The following is a 27,421-nucleotide window of genomic DNA, read 5'->3' as shown; positions in this document are numbered from 1 at the left end:
AGGGTTTCTTTTTTCCTTTTTCTTTTTTTTCTTCCCTGAGACGGATATGGTGGCTTTGTTTCTGTGGTATTTATTGAGACCCTCTGCAGTTATGAACACCGTAGTTTGATGCCAATGTCAGAGCGGTCAAGCGTTCCGCAACCTGCCATTTATTTTTCATGCACCTCTTCCCATGTTTGAGTGGATTGACAGGATGTGGGTGCTTAGGTATCATAATTATCATATCAGACAGGCAATTTGAGCCGAAACTGGAGCCTTGACTCTGCACTCCTGACTCCTGAGCCATTTTCAGCTTTCGTCTTTATTTAAGAGTGAGGGGTAAAACAGGAGGGGAGGGTGAAACAAGAGGCTCTCCAGGGGCTTATTTATCACTGAAATCTCATCTACGTGCACTCTCTCTACTGTTTTTAAAAGGAGCCTCTATCGCCATGCCAAATCTAGCGAAAGTATTGATAAAGGGACTACTGTATTGCTACAGTCTGCACAACTGTGTCAGGTGCTTGTGAAAATTAATGGCACAGCAGAGCTCGGCCATTCTGGTCAGGCTGTGTGTTCGCTCTCAGCCGAGCTCGTGTTCACCTCTATTCTGTTCAGCTGAAATCTTTATTCTCAGCCACATTTTGTTTGCTGCCACAGAACGGTGAATATGAGGGCAAAAGTAAATAATTTCACTGTGAGATTGTACGGTTTAGTGTAAAATTTGGTTAGTGCAGTGTACGTATGTTCACAATAAGTCATTATTTTTTTAAAGATGCTGCTCAAACTGTTTAAATATAAAACATAAGAAACTGCCAAAGCACAGAGGAGCTCCTATAATAATGAATGTTTGAGACGGTTTCAGCTGCAATTTATTTACATTTTTCATGACTTAATGGTCTTAGTTTTATTATTTCTATTTGCTCCAGGGCCACACTAAACAACACTAATTAGAAGTTGGTTAACAGCAGGAATAAATTCACGACGTTGAGCAGGTATCTCTCCACTGACGCTCAGTAGTTTCTTTTCTGCCCTTCAACAGGGGACATTTTAAAAGCTCAAATATAGACGAAACCAACATCTTTACTAAGTCACAATAACTGAAAATAATAGATAATTTAACAAATAATTATGTAATAATTATATTTAGTTGTCCATCCTTTTTGAACTGCCTCATTTATTAGCTCAAATGTTTATTAGAGTTTGACACAGCTGTGCTGCTGTACCCTGTACTGTACTGTGCTGTACTGCCATACGGTCGTTATCAAAGCTCAGACAATGAACAAAAATGCACAAGTGTTTAAGCGTTGTCCGTTTTGTCTTGTAGGAGGACACAGATCCACAGATCCACGAGAGTCTGAGTATTGAAAACACTCTTTGGGCGAGCACAGTTGTCGCATCAGGTGAGTACATGAAAACTTTAACTTCAAGTTTTATCTTAAAATGAGACATAATTATTTTTATGTTTGTTGGCTGTTGGATCTCTGCCATGTTTGTCATTTTAACACCTAGACTACATTAAAACACTAATTTGAATTTACAAATTCAAAAGAAAAGTGAAAGTTTAAATATCACAAAAACGTCTTTGTACTTAAAAAATACTGACGCATCAAACACGCTCACTTCACCGTACACTATTCTGCTTCTTTTTAATTCATTTCTTTCTTCATGTCACTCAGCGTTACATGCAACCGGCCCACAAAAAAAAAGAGTAAAGTCTAATAAAAAGAGCAGCGCTGCTGGGAGCGTATGTAACCTCAACGACCCCGGTTTGAGTCCAGACAGGGGCCCTTGTTGAATGTCACCCTCCTCCACCCAACCACCCACCGCAGTGGCACACAGGAGAGTAAACTCGGATCAGAGGAGGCACATTTATATTCACATAAATATAGTTTTTAGATTTTTAGAAATTTGCTCAAAACCTTTGCAATGTTTTTAATCGAACCTCCTCATTGTACTTTATGATTCTTCTTGCTGTTGTGCTGTCCCAAATGAGTCACGGCGTTAAACCTTGGAAAGCGTTTGATTTGATACTGCGATGTGCTTGACTGAAGAACTCTGAGAATACCCACAGTTGAGGTAATCCTCCCTCGCTCCAACTAAACGATTCCCCACAGAAACGGTTGTGTCAGTTGAGAGTGTTTGTGACGCTCCCAGCCATGGCCGCACCATTGATTTGCGGTGTTGCTCTCCCCTCTGGCCTGACCTTGACCAAAAGAACAAACACACACACACACACACAGACACACACACTTGGACAAAAAAGCCTGACTTAGACCCCTTACATCATCTCTGCTTGGGAATGTCATTGTTCCCCACAAGCCTCCCCCCTTGACAGACACTTCACGGGCTCTACAGTGGCATTCTGGGCACTTGAACTGGCCCGGATCGCCGTGTATTCACTCTTACAGGCCCCAGTCCAGCTGTGACAAGAGAATTAGTTGTTCGCATATTCAAATTGAAACCCCTCTGCATGCTGAGTCCCGCACGATTTGTCACATCGCTCAATATTTCTGAAGTTAGAAGTCAACGAGAGTAATTCATCACCTTTCTCCTCAGGTCCCGCAACCATCGGTCTCTTTTCTCGCTCGCTTTGTTTCCTGCCCATTTTTTACCGTTTGTTTTTTATAGTTTGGGGATTTCAGAGGCTGTATTTAGGTTTATTATTGCCTTTTCTCCTCCATTAAGCTCATTTAATATTAATGACTCATTAATCCTTTGTAATAAGGCCACCGTAATGAATTGGCAAATAAAGATGGCAGGGTATTGATCAGGTTTTATGAGCTTCCATAGGGTGGCTGAAGGCCCTGAGAGTCTAAGCGTATTAAACCTCCTGTCTGTTGGCTTGAGTGGCAATGAGACAAAACTGCCTCAGCACAGCCTTATTGTGTTTCCTCTCATGCAGTTCATCTTACTTGACCAAGATGAGTGTGTGCATGCATGTGTGCGTTGTGTGTGTGTGTGTGTGTGTGAGATGGTGGGGGTGGGGTGCAGTTAATGAGCAGCATTACTTTCCTTGTCTCTTTCCTTGGCAGGCACGGTGATAGGGGTGGTGATCTACACAGGCAAAGAGACCAGAAGCGTACTGAACACGTCCTATGCCAAGAACAAGGTGAATACTTTTTTAGGTTTTTCCTTTTGTGCAGGAAAGTTCTGCGATTTTTGCTTCAGAGTTTTGCCTCAAGGGTATTGTTTTCTGTAAATTACAACAAATTATATGATTAAGAAGATAGTACATCATGATTATATGTTGTTTTTGTTTGATATTGATCCTGATTTCTTAAAATATCGAGCAATAGTTTTGTGTGTTTGTCAGAAAATTGCACTTAACGATTGACTGAAGCCCAAGATGACATCTATAAATGTCTTTGAAAACGTACAGATATTCTGTTTACTGTCACATATATAAAAAAACAAACAAAACAAGTAGCAAATTATCACTTTTTAGACACTGGAACTAGGTAATTGTTGGGATTTATCCTTAACAAAAAGATTCTCAAAACATTTGCTGGTTAAGTTTTAATCGTTTCAGCTCTATTCAGTCGCTGACAGCACTAAAATTCACCTTTTCTTTCTCCACTTTGATAGATAATCACTGATTTTTCTAAGGGGGGGGGATATTTTAAAATCCTTGTAAGGATATCCTGCAAAAGCTGAGAAATCTATTTTTTCAGGTGTTGGCCACATAAACATAAATGTTTTGTAAAAGCTGCAGAGGGTGAAACACCTCACACAAAGTAACATCTGTTCCAAGTTCCCCTCATGCCATCTTTTTTTCCCCCTGCCTCTAATCACTAATCAATCACTTTGGCGAGGTGGTTTTTTAACCTTGACTTTCTAGATAAAGTTGGACCTGTCAATGTAAAAGGTCAGCGCCAGTTGCTAATTAACCAAAAGGGAAATTAACTAACCGAGGATTTAAATGACATTTTCAGCTGAAAGTTAATCCCACAGAATCCCCATCGAGCGTTTTGTCCCCAGATTGAGGAGATTAATGAAAATTTGATTCTAAATATAAGATTTTACCTGGAAGATGGTTGAGCTAGATAGACACAGGTCAGCTGATAGAGAGGCGGGCATCAATGGGATCTCAGAGGCTACCGTGCATCCGCCACGCGATGACTTTTCCACACAAAGTTATCACCTACAGCTGTCTGCACCACTAAAGCTCTCCGTGGCACAACATAGCGCCCTCCTACTGCAGCACAGTTTTGACACCGGTGTCTTTTATTAAGAACGCTGATGTGGCCGGTCGAACGGCGGGGGCCCACTGTTTTGTATAAGCCTCGACAGTTGATAGGAATTCAATATTTCAAGGAGATGATGTCAGAAGTGCCAATACGGAGACTGGAGACTGGGGGAGAAAGTCGATACAGTGTGGCTGAAGTCGCAAGAACGTTTTGGCCTCATATAATCTGTTGTGACACCGGGCCAGGACAATGCCTTGCACTAGATCAATCTGACAGGACGTCAGACGTAGATTCACTCTTTGTCTCGGTATTGTTAGACAGACCTCTGTCTGAGTAAAGAGACAGAACAATGTCATTTGACAAGAGGCTGCTCTTCAATAAAGATTTGTTTGAAGTACATATCCAAGTCCCGATACTCCGCTCACTTCACGTCTCTCAAACTGTCTTTAAAAAAAAAAAAGTTGTTTACTGAGATCTCAAGAATCAATTTCAGTTTCTTTTCCTCGATTTGCCGGTGTCACAAACACCGAACAACACACTACTTACTGACTAAAGTCCTGATATTCTTTGGTTTAAACTCGATGAATATTCATGTCCCGGGACTGCAATTCTTCATCAGATTTCACACACATGCTAAAATACAAGCCACACAGGCAGATCGAATCATTCCTTTCACTTTTAATGGCTTGGAGATGAATGGAGTAAAATATGCACTTTTTTTTATTCATTGATAGCATCTTTAGGTTGAGGTAATTGAGTCCTTTTTTCCCCCCCTTGACTGAATGAATAATGACTTCATCTGATCCCCGGCAAGGCTTGGAAAATTTAGACCAGCCATTGTTCGAGCAGAAGGGGATCCTTTGCTTTTCAGACATGCTCTGTGCTCTCTGTCTTAATTTTTCTTCATTTTAATCCACCCAAACCCCCTATTTTTCTCAATAGCTCAACCATGAACCATGTAGTGAGGCAGCGGGGTGGGGAGATACCCGCTCGCTCGCTCACTCCCCTTACCCTTCCCTTCTCCGCACTCTCTGCTACTGGGAGTTTTAACAGCAACTGATAAATCAGTCACACTGGTCTCCCAGCTCTCCCAGTCCTCAGGGGAACGGGCTTGGTGGGGGTTTTAGGCAGTGGAGGAATTTTTTTGCTGCTTTTTATATGTGCTTGCCCCCTCCCCTCCTTTTCAGAGCAGTTTCTTTTATTTGAGGGAGGAGAGATGTTATGTTCTGCTGTTTTTGTAAGCGTGGTGCGTCAGAAGAAAGCCCTCTGTGTACAGGGCTTTGCTGTGAGCGCTGCCAGAAAGGGGAAGGGCACTTCTTTATTTGACATCTTTTTCCCACATGCTCCATTGGCTGGGAGATACACTCGAAAAATAAAAGACAACTCTGACCCCCTTTTTTTTTCCACAGAGCCATCTCAATATGGGGACTTTATTTATTTTTGAAGCCATTTGACCTTCTGTTGCATTCGAGGACAATACTAATACAGCGTGGCTCGTAGTTTACCAGAAAATAAGGCCACCAATAAATGTATTTATGTCGTACACACGGTTTGCATGATAAAAGCCTGCAGCCAAGAATGTCTTTCATTGGCTTTGTTTTTTCTCTCTGTATAGCATATTGTCAGGCTTTGGGAGCAGATGGTAAAGTTACAAAGAGACTTCTCTCGTATAAGTTGTCAGAGAAGGAATAATGTTTTTCCCACTGAGGAAAACTATCGTTACCTCAAACACACACTCATCAGATTATCTTTAATTTTTCTCGTCTGTTGTTCCCGGTTGGTGGAACGTTCCTCTCCAACACTACCAACAACCGGACATGATCAATCTAACCCCTTTCTATGCGAGTACTACTTATTGCTGCACTAACGTGTTGCATTGTACCTCGATTGTTTCCATTTTTTTTTGGATAAAAGTCAGCTAAATGACTAAATACATGTAGATATAATCCCCAACGTCTGACCTGCTTCAAGGAAATGAGTAAAAAAAGTAAAATTAATATCTATCTTTCATCGGTTTTGACCTCTGACCTCTCGTCCTGATAGGTTGGCCTCCTGGACCTGGAGCTGAACCGCCTCACCAAGGCCCTGTTCCTCGCCCAGGTGGTCCTGTCTATCGTCATGGTAGCACTGCAGGGATTTGTGGGTCCTTGGTTCCGCAACCTTTTCCGATTCGTCGTGCTTTTCTCGTACATTATCCCCATCAGGTACTTCTGTGATCCTCTTCGTTCTCTGACAGGAGGTTATCGTTTGTCGTCTGTTATAAAAGACAACAAAAAGATCTTCCACTCCTTCTTTAAAAACCTTCCTCGTACATAGACTTTTTTTTTTTTATTGGTTGTTTTTTCTGTGAGAGATTACATCTTTCTTTTTCCCCATGTGTAGCTTGCGTGTAAACTTGGACATGGGGAAGTCAGCCTACGGGTGGATGATCATGAAGGATGAAAACATCCCAGGCACAGTTGTGAGAACGAGCACCATCCCGGAAGAACTGGGCCGGCTGGTCTATCTGCTGACAGACAAGACTGGTAAGTGTCCAAACGGACTGAAGAGAAGGATCAAGGGCGACTGCTTTGAAAGTATAGGCTGTGCAGCAAAACAGTGTATACTGTGCAGTTTCACGCTCCATCAGACGCTGCCTTATTCAAGAAGTGTAGCACTGATTGTGGCCGCGTACACAACATGTCACTGGCAGACATGAAAGCATATCAAGTGCAAATTCACTTTCTTTGAAAAATTGGAGCACAGTGACAGTCAAAAGAGATGCAACGCAATCAATTTAACCTAATGTTCCACTGACGGAGTAAAAGACGCACATGAATAAAATAAAATAATGTAATCAACCCAAATGTGTCTTAAATCATCTAAAAACTTAAGACGAGATTGAGAGTCGGTTGCTGACCATTAAAAAATACAAAGACCCAACATACTGACGCGTCATTATTTCAGATAGAAATGAAGTGAAATGAACTTGATTTAAGTTTCATAACAAGCTTAAAATCTAATCTGATTTGAGCCTGTCCGCATTGTGAGCTGAAGAAAAGAGCTGAACTCGCAGGTGTTGTTCAGGTCACTTCCTTTCACAGTCACGGCGTGATTCTCTGCTAACGAATGCTAGACGGCGTGTCACAGTGATGAACTCCTGCGGTGGTCCTGACACGCTCCTTTGTCTTACCCTGCTGATCTAGGTAGGAATGTATTAGCTGCACAGCCTATTTATCCAGGTTGATAGTTAAAACACGTGGAACAATCAATCCAGCAGAATTGGTTAACCCCGTGGCCTTAATGTTTTTGGAAGTTAGATGCCCTCTAATCAGCTTTATGCTCTATCAGCGCTCATTCTGGCAACAGCCATCCATTAAACACGGCCTCTTTTTTTTTTCTTCTTCTTGTTTCAGTGTCTGAACATTCACTCAGTCTTTTTGTATGCAATGTTGTGTCTTGTGTGTTGGTTAGAGAGGACATGCAGTCCATATTGGTAATGAGATTAGGTCAATGAGACGGTAGTCACACCACTCTGCAGGTCCCATGATGCATCGTAGGCAGTCCTCTGAGGACAAATGCTGTGCCCAGTGTGTGTGTGTGTGTGTGTGTGTGTGCTTTCAGACATGCTGAGTATGTTTAAATATATTTTATTTCTGCTATGAAGAAGTGTGATTAAGACACAGCTGACATATTTTACAGAAATACTTCTGTCTTACTCAGCTTGTTTTTTAGCGCTTTGTATTCCCAGAACAGAAGATGCAAAGATATTACTGAGTATTGTACACACTGTATGTTTATTAAAGGCACATTATGTCAGCTTTTAATTAGAGCTACACAGATAGTTCATTTGGAAACAGCGTCACTGTTACATCACTAGAGAACAATGAATGTCCCACTCAGTATGTATCAAAAAATCCTAAGGGTTTCCTACCAAAATTGATGGTCATGTATCTTCCTAAATTTAATACCTTTTAAATTTTACTACTATTTTCTTTAATATAAAAAGATATAAATATATAGAGGCTCAAGAGGTAGAGCGGGTCGTTTACTAATCAGATGATCGGTGGTTCGATCCCCAGCTCCTCCAGTCTGCATGTCAAGGTGTCTTTGATCAAGATACTGCACCCCGAACTGCTCCTGAAAGGCACCTTGCATGTCAGTCCAAGCCGTTAGTGGGTGTGTGTGTGTGAGAGAGAGAGAGATATGTAGTGTAAAAGTGCCTTGAGTGCTCAGAAGACGAGAAAGGAGCTATATAAGTACCGCCCATTTACCGTATCCGTATTAGCCTCGACAAGTCAGACTTTTTAAACGACAATCTTCATGTGGAAAATCGAAGAGTGGCATACTGTGTAGTTGTGATATCATTTCAACAGTTTGTTGCTCTGCAACATCTAAGCTGGTCTTCTTCTGCAGGCACACTGACACAGAATGAAATGGTCTTTAAGCGGCTCCACCTGGGAACTGTATCCTACGGCACCGACACCATGGACGAGATACAGAGCCACATAATCCAGTCATATGCACAGGTACGATTTATTACTGTTCAACAAGGCTGCAACTAATTATTCTCATTATTAATTGAATCATTTCGGGGTTGTTAGTTACATAAAGTAGTGAAAAAAGTTTCACAGATGTCAAGGTGACTCCTTCAAATGTCTCGTTTATCAAAACCTGAAAGACATTGAGTTTATATCATAACATAAAAGCTGTAAATCCTCGAAAATCAAAGCTGGAACCAGCCTTGAAAGATTGATTGGTTATGACAACATGTGTTGATTGTGATATACACACTCCACAGTTGCCAGTATTTTAGCAACACTTTAGCTAAAACAAATACAAACGGCCCTGTAATAAATCCTAGCATGGTAAAACTTTATGATCATACTGAGAGGTGTTTCTGATATTTTGTCCACCCCATTTAAATTAATGAGGGTAGACTAAATAACAAACACCTCTCTGCCAGGTTAGTCACCTTCACATAAAAAAAACATTTTTACGTTTCTTAAAAAACGCACCTGATTCAGACCTTTTCATTTTCAGTTGTCCTACGTTGACATTGATGTCATGTTCCTTTGATATTTCAGTTAAGAGTGACCATAAACCGCCATCCAGATGCTAATATGAGAGTGGCTTGATGTTTTTTTTTATACCCTTTACCACTAAAAGTTATTATTCCCATAATATAATATAAAATCAAGATGTTCCAGTATGGAACACAAGACAAAACCAACCAAAACAAAGCAAAACCTGTCAAAAAAATACAAATACATACCATGTTTCACTCCGTGTTTCCTGCTTTTTCCCGCCTCTCCCCACAGATCAGTTTAATCAATTTTTTTATTAGCCAAGGATAAGTTTTCCAGGAAAGAAGCCCATATTGTTCATTCATCATGGAGTGTCCCCGAGCGACTCCTCGTACTGTAAGCAAGTGTTTTCCTGACTGGGTGGCTCAGATCTGGCTGCAGCCACGACAGAATGATATTGTTCGCTCTCAGCCAGCTCCAAACAGCTGGTCAACACTGAAACCATCTGCCCCACACCCTTATGTGTAATCTCAGCTAATGAAAAATGACTCGTCTTTTTAGAGCCGCACAGCCGAAAAGCAGGGCAGAGCAGCGATGCCTCCGTCCAGCTGATTTTTTACTATGTTACTGACATGATTACAGGATGGAAATACTATTATTTTAAACATTATTCCATCTGAATGGTGAGAGAGTTTCCAGTCCAGTGTGATAAATTCTGATGTTGCTAGAAATATAACCATGAAATAAAACTTTATCAAGTCAATTAAATGAGCCATATTCAGTTTATCCTCTCTCAGCACTCCTTTCCTCATTCAGACGGGAGTTTAACCTTATTACAACATACAGATTTATCATGTTTCAATGTGAAAACAATATAAATTATCATGTTTTAACATGAATTGTTTCACATTTTAACAATAAATGATCACATTTTGACATTTCACGTCGTAACAAATTATCATTTCATCTTATAACTAATAGATAAATCGTTCTTTTTCTGGTGCGGCAGCAATACGTTTCTGTATTTTCTGCCCGTAAACTAATCAATTAATTGTTTCAGTTTTAATCCAGATGAGGACATCTTTAATCATCTATCGACTCTCTATGTTACATTAGACTTATACCAAGATCAAGTTCTGCTTTTTGCATCATTTAACGTCCTCTACATGTAGCTCAGACACTAAACTTGTCCGACGACATCACTTAATGATCCCTCCATTGATCTTTCAGTCGCTCTTGATGAAGGTTGTCATGTTTCGTCCTTACTGTACCCCCTGCCTGGCCCCCCTCCTCCCTGAGCCTGGCAGGATTGAAGGTTAATAATAAGCCAAAATCAAACGCTTCAGTAGAGCGCGTCGGCCCTGTCAAACGCAGCTGGCTCAGTGGGCCGTCTGCCTGCTCGCTAGTCACCACCCAGTTAAACTGATGGTTGATGTCAAAACAGCGGAACACATAAAAGAGCCTCAAAGCAGATATGACACGATAAAGACGGTGATACACCACTTCCCCTCACTGTGTCATTTAGCTTGATAAGGGGTGTCAGAGTGAATCAGCTGCAAGTGTAGGATTAGATCTCGACCATGTGCGCGGACACTATAGTTAGGAAACGACGTTGTGACGTTTAAAAGATTATGTAACATATCTCATATGCAGTTTTTCAACTGATGTGTACATTAGGCGGTAATCTTATTTAATAAGTACGCAGCTTTTTCCATTAAGTTTGGTTTTAGGTAGTATCCCGATATATTTTATAGGAATTGATCATGAAAATTAGCCTTTAATCAACAATAAAAGGCAAATCAATGAATAATCTGGCTATGATAGCATGTAAACTCCAAATATGAATGATTAAATGCACTATTTTGCCTATTTTGGTTAACTATATATCTCATACATGTCATAAATAATGTGACTGAACTGCCAAGATTGGTTTAAGTCACGGATTACTTATTCATTCTGATCTCAGGTGCCCTCCCAGCCCTCCAACGGGAGCACCAGTGGCGCCACTCCATCGCGGAAGACCCAAACGTCCGCCCCAAAGGTCCGTAAGAGTGTCAGCAGCCGCATCCACGAGGCCGTGAAGGCCATCGCCTTGTGCCACAACGTCACGCCCGTCTACGAGACGCACACCAGCGTAAACGGAGAGACGGAGTCCGCTGAAGCCGACCAGGACTTCAGCGATGACAACCGCACATACCAGGCCTCCAGCCCTGACGAGGTAAATATGAGATGCAGAGAACGGGTTCGGCAGCTTGAACAGAAGTCGAGCGTCAATGTTGTTAGACTCCTCTCTTCTACTACACAATTAGCAGGTTAAATGGTTCATACTACACGGAACCAAACCTGTTTAACACTCCTCACACACACTTATTATATCTGACATATTTAATAATGTTCTTTGTTTAGGATTTGTGTTTTTTATTTCAGACAAACCATCATCAACCAGAACCCATATGGAGGTCATATGTTGTTGACAGTAGTTAAACGCTGACAAATGGTTCTGGTCTCTAAGGCCCCGTTTCCACTTGTCATTTCAAGTGTCTCATATCCAGATTAAATCCAGATACAGTTTTATACACGTTTGCCCTTCTGGGAAGAATAAACATTGGAGAATACCAGGAGCTCCTCTCTACAGTCTGTTCTCTGTCTTTATGTTTTATTGGCGCTCCTAAATAACCCTGGTTTGTCATAATAGTCATTACACGATCAGAAAGTCAGAGGTCGCGAACCCCTCGCGGAGGTTAAGCTATTTAATCGTCTGTATTTGCTTCCAGAGGATTTACGGCTGCAGCTGAAGGAAGAATGCGGCACAGAAACGATCCCCGAAGGTTTCCTTATAGCTTCCTGTCCGCTAGGCTCTGTGTAACACAAGAGCTGGCACTACCCAGTCTGTAATGAAGTATTTATAATCATAACACAAAACTTATCAAGAAGACGTGAACAAATCTTTGATCTGTTAAATCTGTCAGTATTTGTTTAAAGATATGTTTAATGTGTATTGAATGGTAGTTTATCTTCTCACACACACCCAAGTTTAGGACCGTTACCGCGTTTATCACCCATGACACGTGAGGCTTCGTAAATCCTCTGTAAGGCTCGCATACTCCGCGTCTAACCCGCACTCGAGTCGAGCAATCAAAACGAAGATAAAAAGGTGGCGAAAGATAAATTCTCACTTTTCCATTTTGCCTGTCTGTCCTCCCCCCCGAGTGAGTTGATGTATATATTTATTTATATCCCTGCTCGCCCTGCTCTATCTCCCCTCTCTTCATTGTCTCACACTGCTTGGATTGATCAATATTTAATTTTCTCTCAGAGACGATGAGAGGTGGAGGTCTGTGATTGTTGGTCGAGCTCTCTCTTCCCCTCCTACTACATTCTTTGTTCTTTCTCTGTCCTTTTATTTCCCTCCCTCCCTCCCTTTCTCTCTCTCCACTTGTCTCCTCACTTTCATTGACTGCAGCATCAGATCTTGGCCACAGCACCTCTGTTAGTGATAGTTTGTTTGGCCCTGGCTCTCTCCGCTCAGCCTCTCTAATGTAATGAGCCGTCATTAAGGAGATGAATTGGGCCGGCCGCCGAGGTCAGAACAGAGGTCATCTGACCTGCTGGTCAGCCATGCTGTGAACAGAGTCCTCCTGTAACCTTTGACCCTCGTAATATCAGACAAGAGCATTTGACTGTAGCCTTTAATGACTGCCATGTCCAGGAGAGCGGGTGCTTTATCATTTCCAATTGGGTTTAACAGGCCGTCTCTACGCAGGACGTGCACCAAAGAGGAAGACGGTATCTTAAATATGCAAATAAAGTCTAATTCCTTCAGCTACTTTTAAAAGTGGTCACCAGGCGAGCAGCCAGGCAGCAGCAGACGACTGACAAGAATTTAATTATTTATATTTTAAATGGTTCAGTTGGACTCCATATTTTAAAAATAAAAGCTTAATAACAAAAAAATTTTAAACATATAATCGCAGACAGTAACTCACTCGTGCACACACTCAGACGTTTAATTAATCTCAAGGCCTGAGCTTCATGGAAACTTAAAATGAAATAAATAAATGTTATGTTTACATAAAAAAATATTTAGTATAGATAATTACAATAGAAGGAATAAACACAGAGATGTAGCAACAAGGTAAAGTCTTTATTTGTTAATAAAGGGTTGAATTAACGAAATTCAATCTTAAATTACCAGCACTTATTACAGAAAAGAGGAAAATATATAATCCAGTGTAACGACCACTACTAATTAAAAAAGAAAAATCCAACATTTTATGGTGTTCATTAAAAGAACAACTTAACTTAACGTAATGTAACAAAACAAGACGGTCAACAGAAAATATTCAAGCCTATCTTTACTCCTCTTTGTCTGAATCCTGCCGCCAAGTGAACAGGTAGAATAAGGTGAAACCACACACCCACACCTGCCCTGTGACAAGTACCAGATATGAACATGTGCGATCTAGACAAATAAACAATACAAACCATACACACAGTAAAACTATGATAAGTTTTAAAACATTAATCCAGGATAGCGCTCATATTTCAACATGTATGCTCCTGTTGTCTCACGCTCTTCCTCCTAATGTTGTTTTTGGCTTCCATCTCCTGTTTATTTAATATCAGTCTAAATACTGTACAGCTAAGAATAAATACATGTGTTCTTTGTTACTAATTAAAGTATTGTACATCGTACACAGTCCATCTTTTAAAAATACTCGGATACTTTCCCTTCCACACTGAACTTCTTACTTGTTTGATTATTTATGCGTTGCCATTGCTCACTTCTCCTGATTTTAATTGTCTTGGTGTTCATGCATCACTCTCGGACAACAAGGAGATGCGAGGATGAGTGCTAAAGCCTCTTTTTAATTTATTATTGATAATAACACAACAAAAGTAGTCACCAACAAGCGCAGCAGGACTTCCCAAAGCGGTTAATACATATTCATATATGCTGCTACTGTTGTGTCCTTAACTTGAATCCAAGTAGAAGTAGTTCCTATAGATGTAGTATTAGACATACGTATTATTAAGTTTTTAAAATCCAGTAAAACTGTGTTAAACGGTCGCAGTTCTTCAGTGTGCTCTCTTTATATTTTCAAGTGTCCATTTTCATCATGACATGCTTTAGTTCATTTTAACTAAAAGTGCTGCCATTGAGATTTAACATGATCCCTCCAACACTGCGAACACAGTTGAAATGATTGATGGGGTTGTTTAAGTCGGTGTGCCGCTGTCATAAAGTGTTCTTTTCTATTACTGCCGTGACAATGATTCACGTGCAGTTTGTGTCAGAGGTGACAAAGCTTTAAATAGTTTCTGAAGAGCTGATAAAGTAGATTGAAGAGCTGGTTTCCACACATGGCGTGTGTGTGTGTGTGTGTGTGTCCATTTGTGCGTGTTCTACACACACACACACACACACACACACACGAGGATAATGACACACAGATGTGTGTTAAGTAAATATAGGCAGCCCTTTTTTACGGAGCTCAAAGGGGGAGCGGGAGAAATGATGGGGTATTAACAGGAAGTTCCAATTTGTAGGTCAGAGTATAATAACAACCTTTGAGTGAGCAAATTGAAAATGAACCCATTGAGGATTGAGTCGTGTGCAGCTGAACGCTCACTCGGGGGGCCGCAGTTCCTGCTGAGGAGAAAAAGAGGAAAGAGAAACAGAAAAACACTTATCTGGAGCTGAATGAAGAGAGCTCAGCAGCTCTGGAGATACCGTAACTCTCTCATGCCCCGTCTTTCAATTGAAAGTGAAATTAGATCCCATCAGCTTATGGTCCACGTTTGTCAGAGTGATGCTTTCTCAGTATTAAGTAATTAAGTAAATGCCAGAACACACCAAACATGTAAATCTGTCACCTGGCTGTGCTTGGAGCGCAAGTTTCATAGTGTAGGGGGTGAAAATCTGAATGTTTGTGTGAGCGGTTTGTTTTCTTCTGTTGTCCTCAGGTGGAGCTGGTGCGGTGGACGGAGAGCGTCGGCCTGACCCTGGTGAACAGAGACCTGACCTCCCTGCAGCTGAAGACTCCTTCCGGACAGATCCTCTCCTTCTACATCCTGCAGATCTTCCCATTCACCTCCGAGAGCAAAAGGATGGGCATAATCGTCAGGGTGTGGAGCTTGTGTATAATTACAATATGATGTGTGGATGTTGTTTCCTGTGTGGTGGTTTGTTTGCTGGATCGTGTGTTTGTGTGACTAATAAACCACGCGGACCTTTGCTGCTGAAGTGAACGCGCTGCGTGATGATTGGTGTAGAAATATATAGATGTGCTGTACTTACTGTCATTTGTAATTTAGGAGGAGTCGACAGGAGACATCACTTTCTACATGAAGGGTGCCGACGTTGCCATGGCAAGCATCGTCCAGTATAACGACTGGTTGGAGGAAGAGGTAAAACACACGAAGCGTTCGCACAATGTCAACAGGATGAGAAGATCAGGAACACTTCTGGTTATTCCAGTTTGGAAGTGTTGACACACTTCTAGCCTTTACAGTCCGTTACGTGTCCTAATTTGAATTACTTTTAGCTCCTCGAGTGGATGGAACGAGTTGGATTATATTGGATTTTATTTAAGTGTTATATGCCGGCTTTGCATCACTTCTTTTGTTCTTTTCATAAAGAGATATCACACTCAGATAAATCCTGGTAAATCAGACAAATTCTGGAAAAAATCCAGACTCTTGCTTGTAATTATGTCTAAACTACATGATCTGAACACAGCAGAACTCTTGAGTGTTAAAATGTGCTAAAAACAGCGAGTATGCACGGAAAAAATATGTTTTTTACTTGTTTTTGTGTGTTGTTGATGTGATGTACAGCATTCTCTCCGAGGTAAATCAGGAGTCTCTAGCAGCCGCCACGTCTCATCTTAAAGTGTCAGCTAACCTTTATCTCGTTTAAAAAGAGCCACTGTGAAATGGTTAAATACAAACCACAGATAAACACATGCATTGTCACACACTGATATTCCGTGAGTCGGGCTCCCTCTCTTAATCAGGACACTCACCGTTTGGTGGTCGAAGGTCTCGTGTGCGTATGTTCATAATTATATTGGCATTATTGAGTCATTTAGCACTGGGGGCAGCGTTTGATTTAATTAGTGACCTACATAAAGTTGAAGTAATTACAGTATGTCATATTCTTGAACAACGGTGCTAATGATGTCCTGTTGGCTGTAATATCCCGCTGTCAAATCGGCCCGGCGCTACGGTTACTCTGCTTGTCAATAACCAATCAACAGGACTGATTCGCCCCATTGGTGTTTCATATCAAAAATAAACCGCCGTCCATCCCCTTTGTTTTACTGTGTCCTCTGGATTGCACCAGAGGGTATGTTATTCGCTATTGATTTCTTTGGAGTTGGTAACAATATGCTGCTATTGACAGCACTGTACATGGTGTACTTATACAGCAGCTGCTGTGATAGAACAGATCTGATTCATAGTCATCTCTGGGAATTAACGGGGGGTAATTAAACATGCACAGACGTTTATTTTAAATAACCAAAATCTTCAAGTTCAGCCATGAAATGAAGGTTTTCTTATATCTTTTGGTTGCTGACATCTTTGCTCCTCTCTGTCAGTGTGGGAACATGGCCAGAGAAGGCCTGAGGACGCTGGTGGTGGCCAAGAAGTCTCTATCCGAGGAACAGTATCAAGACTTTGAGGTATGAATGAACACCACTGTATGTACTGTACACACTCTGTGTGCATCCTCTTCTTGTTTCCTTTCCTTAACTTCGATAACCTTGTTCTGAATTCCCAGTTTTTATTTCCACTCTCTCCGTTGTCTGGTCTTTTTTTAAATCCACAATTTCCTCGTCTTTTACTCTTCTCTCTTTCTCTCTGTCTTTCTCTCTCTCGCTGCAGAACCGATACAACCAGGCCAAGCTGAGTATCCACGACAGAAACCTGAAGGTTGCAGCGGTGGTAGAGAGCTTAGAGAGGGAGATGGAGCTTCTGTGTCTGACCGGCGTGGAAGATCAACTGCAGGCAGACGTCAGGCCGACACTGGAGCTGCTCAGGAACGCTGGTATCAAGGTTAGCAAGGAAATAAAGACATCTCAGCAGGGATTCAGGGTTGTACTCAGACAAAATTGATGATCTTCTATAGGAAATGAATTGTATTTGTCACGTGCCTTTTAATCTCACATCCTCAACTTGTTTTCTGCTCAGATCTGGATGCTGACGGGCGACAAGCTTGAGACGGCTACATGCATCGCTAAAAGCTCCCATTTGGTCTCCAGAAACCAAGACATCCACGTCTTCAGACCGGTACGCTGCCTTAACGCGCCCTCTATCCGGGCGCCTTGATGTAATCACAATGCAACTAATTAATGGGACATGGCGAAAAGCCTTAATATCCTCATGGCTAATTGTATTTTGTGGCTCTTGAGCAGGTCTCGAACAGAGGAGAGGCCCATCTGGAGCTCAACGCCTTCAGAAGGAAACATGACTGTGCTCTGGTTATCTCTGGAGACTCCTTAGAGGTACTACAACACAGTGCAGCACACAGTGACATTTCCATGCGCAGCAGATGATGCTGAGGACGACAGCCAAACAGGCATTGAGAGAATAAAAAGTACTTCTCAGCCAAAACTAATGCGCTGGAGTTCAACCAAGGCCGTGAGGATTTGGGGAGGAAAACAAATCTTCAAAACATATTGGTCATTTCTTTATGAGGCAGAACAATCAGAACTTTGTTGGAAGGGAAACAAATCAGCGTCTCCACTTTCACATATGGTCATAACTGTCCGGTAACCTGTGTTTTTTGTGTCTCCGTCTCTGCGCCGCAGCTGTGTTTGCGATATTACGAGCACGAGTTCGTGGAGCTGGCGTGTCAGTGTCCGGCGGTGGTCTGCTGTCGCTGCTCGCCGACTCAGAAGGCCCAGATCGTCACGCTCCTCCAGCAGCACACGGCCAACAGAACCTGCGCCATAGGCGAGTGTTGACAGATAATGTGGCAGCAAGCTTTACGTGCCAGGGATGGTTTGTTGGCCTCGGTCCACAAACAGCCTGGGAAAATCTGTCAGGAAGAGTCGGGGTGGGATGGTGGGGGGGAGGACGTCTGTGCAGCTCGACCCTGAGGGGAGGAAAATATTAAACAATGTGTAAAAGACAGATTCTGTAAAACTGCTCAGAAAGGATGTTTTTACTGTAACTCGGATACCAGACTTTTATTTATTTACTACTTCTTATATCCACAAGATGGCAGTAAAAACACACGAAGAGAAGCTCCCAGTGAGGTCCGCTGCTTTTATAACCTCAGATATCAACGTGAAGCCTTTTCTAAATGTGTGTTTGTCTGTTTTGTGACAGGTGATGGAGGAAACGACGTCAGTATGATCCAGGCTGCAGACTGCGGTATCGGTATTGAAGGAAAGGTAAAAGAAAACTCTGGATTAGCAGCTGTAACCTAATCCAGTCAGCAAACCTCTGATAATCTTGAGCAAACATATGTAGCTGTAAAACTATAAAGGCGTACCGTGACATGTTTCCCCGAAGGCCACACGTCTTAATAATAAAGAACATGCACACAGACTTGTCTTATGATAACTAACAGCGCCCCTGCTTGCTTTGAAACTCGAGTTACATCTGCCTTTATTGTCAGTTTTGAGGTTTGTATCGTTTCTTCAGAGACAGCTGGTACTTAAATGGAAGTGCTTTACAGCCGCGCGGTAACGCAGCATCTTTATACTGTGTGTGTGTAAACAGGAAGGGAAGCAGGCGTCTCTGGCTGCAGACTTCTCCATCACTCAGTTTAAACACATCGGTCGCCTGCTCATGGTTCACGGCAGGAACAGCTACAAGCGCTCGGCAGCTTTGGGCCAGTTCGTCATGCACAGAGGCATGATCATCTCCACCATGCAGGTACGGGGAATATTTCAAACACAGACAGACAGACTTGTTTTTGCGTGTCACCTCGTGATTTAACAAAAACTCAGGGTATTTTTAATGATTTATTTTTTTAATGGCTGCATCTGTGCCTTTTTAAACGTCCTGTTTGTTGATGTTCTGTTCTTCATGTCTGTTTTCAATTAATGCTCTTGTTTTTATTTTGCGCTGTGCGGCGAAGCCACAATTTTCCACATTGTGGACAATAAAGTTCCCAACTAACTAACTTTATGACTTTTTGTTTTCTGTCCTCAGGCGGTCTTCTCCTCCATATTTTACTTTGCCTCCGTGCCCTTATACCAGGGTTTCCTCATGGTTGGGTATGTTAACGTCTCCAAAAGACGCTTTAACTTTCTTAGTCGTGATTTATTGTGTTTAAAAAATGAGGAATTGTTGTTTTTTTGTTCACAGGACAGCAGAGACGTGTGGATATATTTGACCATGTTAGCATGTAGTTCATTTCTCTCTCTGTTCTTTGCAGGTATGCCACCATCTACACCATGTTTCCTGTGTTCTCTTTGGTTCTGGACCAAGACGTGAAGCCTGAGATGGCTCTCCTCTACCCAGAGCTTTATAAAGACCTCACAAAGGTACAGTGCCTCTTTTATATCCACAATTTCTCCCCTTAACAACTTTTAACAGCTCATATCGCGTGTGAACCTTCAGTATGTTGCACTCACAGGTGACATTTCTGTCTTTCAGGGGCGTTCGTTATCTTTTAAGACATTCCTCATTTGGGTTTTGGTCAGCGTGTATCAAGGTAAGGCGCACAGACTCATTCAGTCACTGTATCCGACATATCAGCTTCATAAAATGAAACTATACGTTTTCAACAACCGACCACACCATGACCGTGTCCGTAAAGGATGACCAGTCTGGTTTTGTAGACTGTCAAAGCAACTCTTCAACCACCATTTCATAATTTCTGCTTTGTCTAATACCAGGGACCCCGGGCCCCCTTCAAACTCTCAGACAGTCAGTTTCTCAGTATCTTAGGTTTCCAGCCGCCATCCGCTTTTACATGCAGGCTTTTGTCTGTCCAGTAAATCGATATTTCTGTAATCGCTAAGCCATGCAGCGTGTGAGAAAGATCTATGTTCCTGCTCGAGCGTGACTTCCTGACAGCTCGAGGTTTTTTAATTAAAGGCCAATACCAGGTCTGTGGAAGGGAGAAAAAAAAAAAAAAGAAACGTGAAGAGGATATGAGAGGACGACAGCGGAGGAGGAGAAAAATATTAGGCGCCAATCTCGCGTAATTTATCACAGAGTGTGACTCGCTGGAATGCACTGTATGACAAAGGCAATTATGTGATCAGTTAGAGGCCATTAAGCTCAATTTGACTCGTGTTATGATAAAAATGAAAAGACTATCAAGATACGGTAGGCGCCCAAAGATGAGTGAGTGTCTGGACACTTAAATAGCACATTGTGCATCTTTTAACCTCCATAAATTGTGTCACTGAATCGGCTCTTATCTCCAGACACATTAATCCTTAAACGTCTCAGTCAAGTGTTTTGTACCGCGTCGAGCTGACGCGGCAAAAATATTTGCACAAAGAATGCAAGAAACGGTCCAGACGCAAACCTCCACCGATTGGTCCCGGTTGAGCTTTTTACACCTCAACAACGAGTTAACGCCGCGTGGTTTCTTTCCTTTGGCGCCGCCAGGTGGCATCCTCATGTACGGCGCTCTGGTGCTGTTCGAGTCGGAGTTTGTGCACGTGGTCGCCATCTCCTTCACAGCGCTCATCCTGACCGAACTGCTGATGGTGGCGCTGACTATTCGTACCTGGCACTGGCTGATGGTGGTGGCCGAGTTCTTCAGCCTGGGCTGCTACCTGGCATCACTCGCCTTCCTCAACGAGTACTTTGGTGGGTATCCATTCACTCCTACTTTTTGTTATATTGTCTAAATGAATGTCACTAAATAGCAAAAAAAAAATACTCATTATATATTCCCAGAACACAAAGTGAAGTATTCAGATTCAGTTTACTGTCGCATGTGACAAAGAAAAGCTGCAAATCCACCAATAAAAATGATTAATCAGTTATTAGAATAGTAAATAAGTTAATAAATCTTTCTGTTGATCGCCTAACTGCTCTTACGATCTCGCGTGTTTGCTTTCAGTACAGTCGAGGAACAACTCGACTTTTTGTCTGTTACGTCCAGTATCGAACGGACTGGTCGCTTCAAGGCGGCCTCAGTTTTCTTCACTGCTCCCGCTCTGTGTTGTTTTTGATGTAACACTACCTGGCACCCAAACTGTCGTGCAGTAGTTGTGCTTTTATTGCTTCCCCCCCTCTCTCTTCTCTCTCTTTTCTCTGCTCACTCCTAACCTTTGTACTGCACTCACTCTGTTTCTGCTGCATTTCTCTTGCTTCTGTACGTTGGCAACAGGCATAGGCAGGGTGTCCTTTGGAGCTTTCCTTGGTAGGTGTGCAGCCTGTAAATCCATCCTCCTCATTCCCTCGTCCGTCTGTCTCTACATGTTGTTGTTTCTGTATGTTCCAGTGATGTTTTAGGGTACATTCAGACATCAGGGCTAAAGAAATTGTGGGTCAGACTCAGATTCAGAAGCTGGGTTTGTGAAATAAACAAAACCAGAGGCCAAAAGTTGAATCCGGCTGCCACCACAGCCAAAATGAACAACCCTATCCCGTCTGAATGTACCCTTACCCTGTCATCATTCTGTCTCTTTCATTTGATTTGTTTTAGATCCTATGCACTCCCGAGTCCTACTTGTTATCTTCTATCATTTGTGTCATGCCAACACCGAGCATCTGATTTTTCTAAGCTCGCATTGCAACGTTCACGTTTTTATCTTTTTTGTCCCAAGTGATGTTGACTCTTGCATTACTTGACTGAACGCCCATTCCTCCCGTTAATCATCATAACACGTCACACGGAGACGAGCGCGTACCTAAGCTGTTTTTCTTGTTTGCTCTCCCAGACTTCTCGTTCATCACGACTTGGCCTTTCCTGTGGAAGGTGTCCGCCATCACGCTGGTCAGCTGTCTTCCTCTCTACATAATCAAGTACCTGAAGCGCAAGTTTTCACCTCCGAGCTACTCCAAACTCTCCTCATGAGCCAAAACTTGGATTAACTGATGTTTGTTTTGTAGTTTTGTGCTTCTCTGAGCTTTGTATTTTCAGCACTTTTTTTTTACTTCACTGATCCTCAGTGATGGACAAGGTGACCCGCGGTGGTCGAGGAACCACTCGAACTGGATAACACTTGTTTGGATTATATCACTGAGACTTGGGATGACTTGAAAAAAGAAAACAGAGCACATAAACAGTGTGAGCGACTGCACTTAGAAGGCCTGAAAACACTTGACCTCATTTTGTCTGGAAAAAGGGTCGATCTGCCTTCGTTGGCTTTAAAGCATTTTAAAACAAATCAGCTTCAAGTGTCGTTTTATACGGTTCTGATGCATTTTTCTTTCACCGTTTCGATTTTTATATGTGGAGTTCAGACTTTTTTAAGTGTTATTTTTTATTCTAGGTATTCATTACAGTTGCTGGCCTGCATCTGTGAGCAGTGTTGAGTTGCTTTGAGGGGATAAAAAGAAAAAATAAAGATTTATTTGAACGTTTTCCTACGTTTACTGTAAATAAAAGCCTTTTACACGCAGCTTTGATTACCACAGCTGTCGATGTAAACCTCACTGCGTTCAACTCGTGTACAAACGTGCATTACAAGAATGACATTCACCAAGAAAAATGCTGGAGCTTCAAACTGAACTTCTTGTGCTGCTTCTACGTCCTCGTCGCCCACGCTACGACCGCGAATGACTTCCATCAATCCACCATCTCCGTAGTATAAAACCAGCACTCCATACGCCACGTTTAAATGTTGTACCGTCAGCATATCTGGCCTTCATCATACTGCATAATTTTACATTTCTGATGTCTGTCAGCAGCCGCCAGTCCTCCCTGCCCCCCCTGTGAGGACATGGCAGCTCGATTCGTGCCTCATTATGATGTATTTTAAATGTACTGAAGCTGCGTCTTACAGGCACTGGATGTTGAGCAATCAATCAGAGGTTTTTTTGGTTTAGCGTTTGTTTTTGTTACCTCTGCAGCCAGATCTGAACTTCCAGGAGCTTAAATCCTGCTGCTCTTCTCGGAAAACATTTTTTCTGATGCTAAAAACTACTTTAGAAGTCACGACGGAGGACCCTGAAACACTTGTCGGCCGTGTATTTTTAGGCCTTTATTGACAATATGACTCCCCTGGGCCTCTACGTGACTTTGGCCTGTAGCAGACGTTGACATTCAGCTCTTATTAAGGAGGAATGAGTTTTATCATTCGCTCCGCGTACTAGAAGTATTGAGCACATTCGAGCACAGTGACAAATGATCAGATAGATGAATGTTAAACTAAATGTTGGGTTTAGTAGGATGTAGTTTAGCCATGTTTATCAGTCGGGTTGTCAAATCATAGTTGAGTTAAACTCAAGTTGATCATTCCTTGACATATTTTGTTTTAAATTGTGGCAACCAATACTGTAAAAATATAGCTACACTACGAGAAGATTAAAACAGAGAAGTAGTCGGTAGAGTTTGTTGTGGCTGCGAGATTTTAATGCAAATTGCATTTAGGGGTTTAAATTTCTGCGTTGTTACGAAAAAAGCAATTCCAAATGTTGATTCCTGTGTGTCGAGGTCTTTGTTCCGTGTATGTGATGATGTATACGTTTGTCCTTCTCGTGAACTTGCTTTCCATGTCTTACACTGCGATTTCTAACAGTATGTCTGTTATTTATAACATTGTTATTGATTAATGAATAATAAAAAGAAACAACTGATGCCAAAAAAAATAAAAGTTCTCTTTTTTCTCTGTGTGGACATCCTGAAGTTCATCATGTGGTCACTAGATGGAGGTAGAGACTAAAGCCTCAACAGAAGAGACTCAACGTGAAGGAGCACTGTAGTTAAATACACAATATTCTTCACATTTAAAGGTTTAGTTCATGAATTTAAACTTGATCTAGTGCATTTTCAGCCACTTGAGCTGCTCTTTTATTCTTTGAACAGGAGGGCGAGTGACGGGGGTCGCAGTCAGCTGCCGCACCCACAAGATGCCACTAAATCTGATGCGCTGGTCCTTTAAATCAAATTATCCGCCTCATACCTTCACGTCCCCCAAAATGTGTTTTTACTTCTCTTGAATCTCTGGGATGTTTGAGCTTCATTCTACAGATCAATGACTGAGTATAGTTTGTTCACTTCCTGCTGAAGGAAGAAAGTTTCTCTCCGTTCTCACCTGAAATTGTAACACCTGGATTTACCAGTAGGATTTTGTGTTGGGGAGCCAATCAATCACCTCCTGTGATGTTCCATCCATTCATCCATTATCTGTAACCGCTTACCCTCATCAGGGTCATGGTAAAGCTGGAGCCAATCCCAGCTACACTTTGGAGTTCACCATCAAAAATAAAGTTTCAGACCTAAAGTGGTTCTTCATGGTGATGCCATAGAAGAACCTTCAAAGAACATGAGCATGTTCTTCACAGAAAATATTCAATTTTAAATGAAACATCGGCTAAAATACTTTAAAAAGTGAATTATTTAATTAATTAATTAAAAATGTTGTAGATCATCAGCCTTTGTAATTAGAAAATGACACCACAACAATCATTTCTACACACAACCACAGGTTAGTCATTAGGTTGGCCATATAAGTCATCATGTTCACAAAAAAAGGTGTTCAAACTGTCTCTTTGTTGGTTTTTTATCAAAATCAGGTCGCATACCTGTAATCAGTATTCCCAAAAACCTTTTAAAAAGGAAAACAAAAAAGATTAATAGACATAAAAAGGTTCTTCCATGCTCCAAAAGTTCTGCAATTGTGACTTAAAAGAACTTCGAAAGAACCTTAAACAGCAAAAAATGGTGCCCCAAAGAGTGTTGGACACTTCTTGAGCATCAGTTTTCATAGATTCAATACATTTATTGATTCTGGATGGCACAAGACAAAGATTTTCAAGAATCTCTAACTGGGTAATCAAACTCTTTTGAGTTTGAAAACACGTCTGGAGGAGATCTTTAAACCTTTGTGACTAAAAGAAGAAAGGTTCGACGTGACTTTAAAACATTTCGAATCTGTGTTTTTGTGTAAAAACCATATCAGAAACAAATATTCACGACCAAAGTATGTGTGTTAAAACCTGTGCGGAGGGAATCTTTAAATATTGAAGCCTCACTGTATATAAAGAGAGCCACAGTTTTTAAACATGCCTTAACCATATAGTAATTATAGATTGTGCTTTTAAATACGCACCCCGTGGAGGAAGATTTAATGTATACAGTAAAAAGTTTTACTATGTAATCAAAGGCAGTCATTGAGACAACAGACAATGTGTTATCAATTTCTCCCTTGCAGAGGAGGAAGTACTTTGTGACCCAGTGATGAATGTGATGGTCCGATGGCTTTAACATGTTAAGAAATGTTCGCTTTCATCTCCTCGTTTTCACTTTGTAGCTCGAACATCCACGCGAGGGAAAGAAGCGCCGGACTATAGGTTGCATTTAACTGTTCCTACAGTACGTGCGTCTATGGAAGGTCATTGTGGTGGTGCGTTTTTCCAAAGCAGCTGCAGTTAATGTGCTGCATGAGGTGCTTTGATGGACCGGGTAATGTTCATGTGACTAATGATTTATTCTACTAATAGAGGACAGTTCATCTTTGTTGGAGTCTCTTGTGCATTAATTTATTTCAGAAGAAACAATTTTCAGATGAGTCTGGGTCTTATTTTCATGTGTTATGAACTTTTAAGAAGAATTTATGGACTTAACTGGATAAAATTGATGTTAAAGTTGCCAAAACCATTAAGATATATAAGTGCAACTTTCATTAAAAGCCTCTTCATTAAAAGTACTTTTAATGGCTTTTAACTTTCATTAAAAGTACTTATCCACACACTGTATATAATATATTTTATATTAGTCGTGTAGTTTCTAAACTAACAGTCGTGTGTTGAAGGCTGCTTGTTTCATCTCTTACTTCTAACCTCCAACCAAGCTGCAACCTCTGCGTCAGTGAAATGAAGTGCCCAAAACTGCAGTTCCTCAAACGTCCACTTGAGGCTGGCTCCAGAAGTGAGTCAGTCTCCATAAGTCCCCATGTTCAAATGACTTCACAGCAGAAATAAACATGTTTACAGCCTGGTACAAAAAACAGTTTTGGTCTCTGTAGCTAATTTCCCCGTTCATGACAACTGTACTGAGGGTGAATTTATATACAACTCACCTGTTCACATTATATTAAGGCTTAAAGTTATGCAGAATTAAGAGCGTGGACGCTTTGATTGACAGATGGGTGCTGTTACAGGTGGCTTGTTTGAGAAACCAGGCTTCATTCAGCTCCACCAAAGATTCACGCCTTTGTATAGAGAAGAACAAAGAGGCTCCAGAGAACCTTATAGTTACCCTATAGTTGAGTTAAGAATTTGAACCATATATTTCTGAAATGTGGAGTTAGAGCTCAAAACAGTTTTTCACCAGTTTTTAGTCCAGGATTTTTGTGGGCGGTCCTTAAAGGGTGGCTCGATGACACGCTGAGGCCACCCTGAGCAGAGAGATAGAGATTCATTAATCTCAGCTCAGAGTGTTTCAAAGTTAGCTGAGAATTAATTTTTACCCGATTTTGACACCTAATTTCATAAACATGTCGATATTTTTTAATCATTCATATTTGGGTGGTTAACAACACTTTCTTCTTTTATTTATTCTCACTTTACACAGACTTTAAGGTGCAACTGATGATAAAAAATAACATGGCAACATACAAGAAAATGTTCTTTATATACAAAGAAAACATCAGAATATTAAAAGGAAATACTGTCGTTCATAAAAACCTTCTTTCGTCTGACTCAGATAGACATGGAGTGAGGTAGTTCCTCATTTCAATATCACAATATACAGCCTCTGTTTTACTATTAAAAGTTTAGATTTATTTCCTTAGCAACACAAAGATTTCAGTTCAAATCATCACCGACACTCTTATATCTAAGTGCTGTTTTCTGTTAGTCAGTCCCAGCAGTGCTTTGATAGTCAAATGTTTACCTACATTCAATACATTCTATATGTAAAACCTACACAAAGCTGGACTGCAGCTTCTTCTGTAGGAGAAGCTGCTGAAGTCGGCTGCACGCTCCACATTTATTTATTTTAATGTCTTAAAAGTGCGGGAAACGCGACAGCGGTGGAGCTGCTACGTTGTCGAAATGGAAGTTAATAATCTAATGTTTCATCTCTTGTACAACAAATTGGCGTCTGTCATAAAAACTCTGTCCTAACTTAGTTTTAAGCCCTCCAGGATGAAAAAC

At 41.4% G+C, this 27,421-nt stretch overlaps 1 protein-coding gene across 5 annotated transcripts in view; it reads left to right on the top strand.

Annotated features, from left to right (window-relative positions):
- atp9b (ATPase phospholipid transporting 9B) overlaps positions 1 to 23,911 on the top strand; it is a 40,296-nt gene extending 16,385 nt beyond the window's left edge. For 4 of the 5 annotated variants that reach the window (XM_019254296.2, XM_019254276.2, XM_027286312.1 and 1 more), the window contains 20 exons: positions 1,304 to 1,379; positions 3,012 to 3,088; positions 6,210 to 6,370; positions 6,549 to 6,691; positions 8,562 to 8,674; positions 11,139 to 11,390; positions 15,140 to 15,301; positions 15,491 to 15,583; positions 16,777 to 16,860; positions 17,063 to 17,233; positions 17,369 to 17,467; positions 17,593 to 17,682; positions 17,989 to 18,133; positions 18,512 to 18,576; positions 18,908 to 19,063; positions 19,343 to 19,407; positions 19,569 to 19,677; positions 19,790 to 19,847; positions 20,756 to 20,959; positions 22,039 to 23,911. In XM_019254296.2, the coding sequence (XP_019109841.1) occupies positions 1,304 to 1,379; positions 3,012 to 3,088; positions 6,210 to 6,370; positions 6,549 to 6,691; positions 8,562 to 8,674; positions 11,139 to 11,390; positions 15,140 to 15,301; positions 15,491 to 15,583; positions 16,777 to 16,860; positions 17,063 to 17,233; positions 17,369 to 17,467; positions 17,593 to 17,682; positions 17,989 to 18,133; positions 18,512 to 18,576; positions 18,908 to 19,063; positions 19,343 to 19,407; positions 19,569 to 19,677; positions 19,790 to 19,847; positions 20,756 to 20,959; positions 22,039 to 22,175 (2,460 nt within the window). In that variant the 3' untranslated portion in view covers positions 22,176 to 23,911. Of the gene's footprint in view, positions 1 to 1,303; positions 1,380 to 3,011; positions 3,089 to 6,209; positions 6,371 to 6,548; positions 6,692 to 8,561; positions 8,675 to 11,138; positions 11,391 to 15,139; positions 15,302 to 15,490; positions 15,584 to 16,776; positions 16,861 to 17,062; positions 17,234 to 17,368; positions 17,468 to 17,592; positions 17,683 to 17,988; positions 18,134 to 18,511; positions 18,577 to 18,907; positions 19,064 to 19,342; positions 19,408 to 19,568; positions 19,678 to 19,789; positions 19,848 to 20,755; positions 20,960 to 21,485; positions 21,519 to 22,038 lie in introns of all 5 variants that reach the window. The other variant, XM_019254270.2, reaches the window with a different exon arrangement.
- Positions 23,912 to 27,421: the final 3,510 nt, after the last annotated feature.

The sequence above is a fragment of the Larimichthys crocea genome, chromosome XIII (genome assembly GCF_000972845.2).
Source record: "Larimichthys crocea isolate SSNF chromosome XIII, L_crocea_2.0, whole genome shotgun sequence".
Classification (NCBI taxonomy): Eukaryota; Metazoa; Chordata; class Actinopteri; family Sciaenidae; genus Larimichthys; species Larimichthys crocea.
This window is presented reverse-complemented; position numbering and strand designations above follow the sequence as displayed.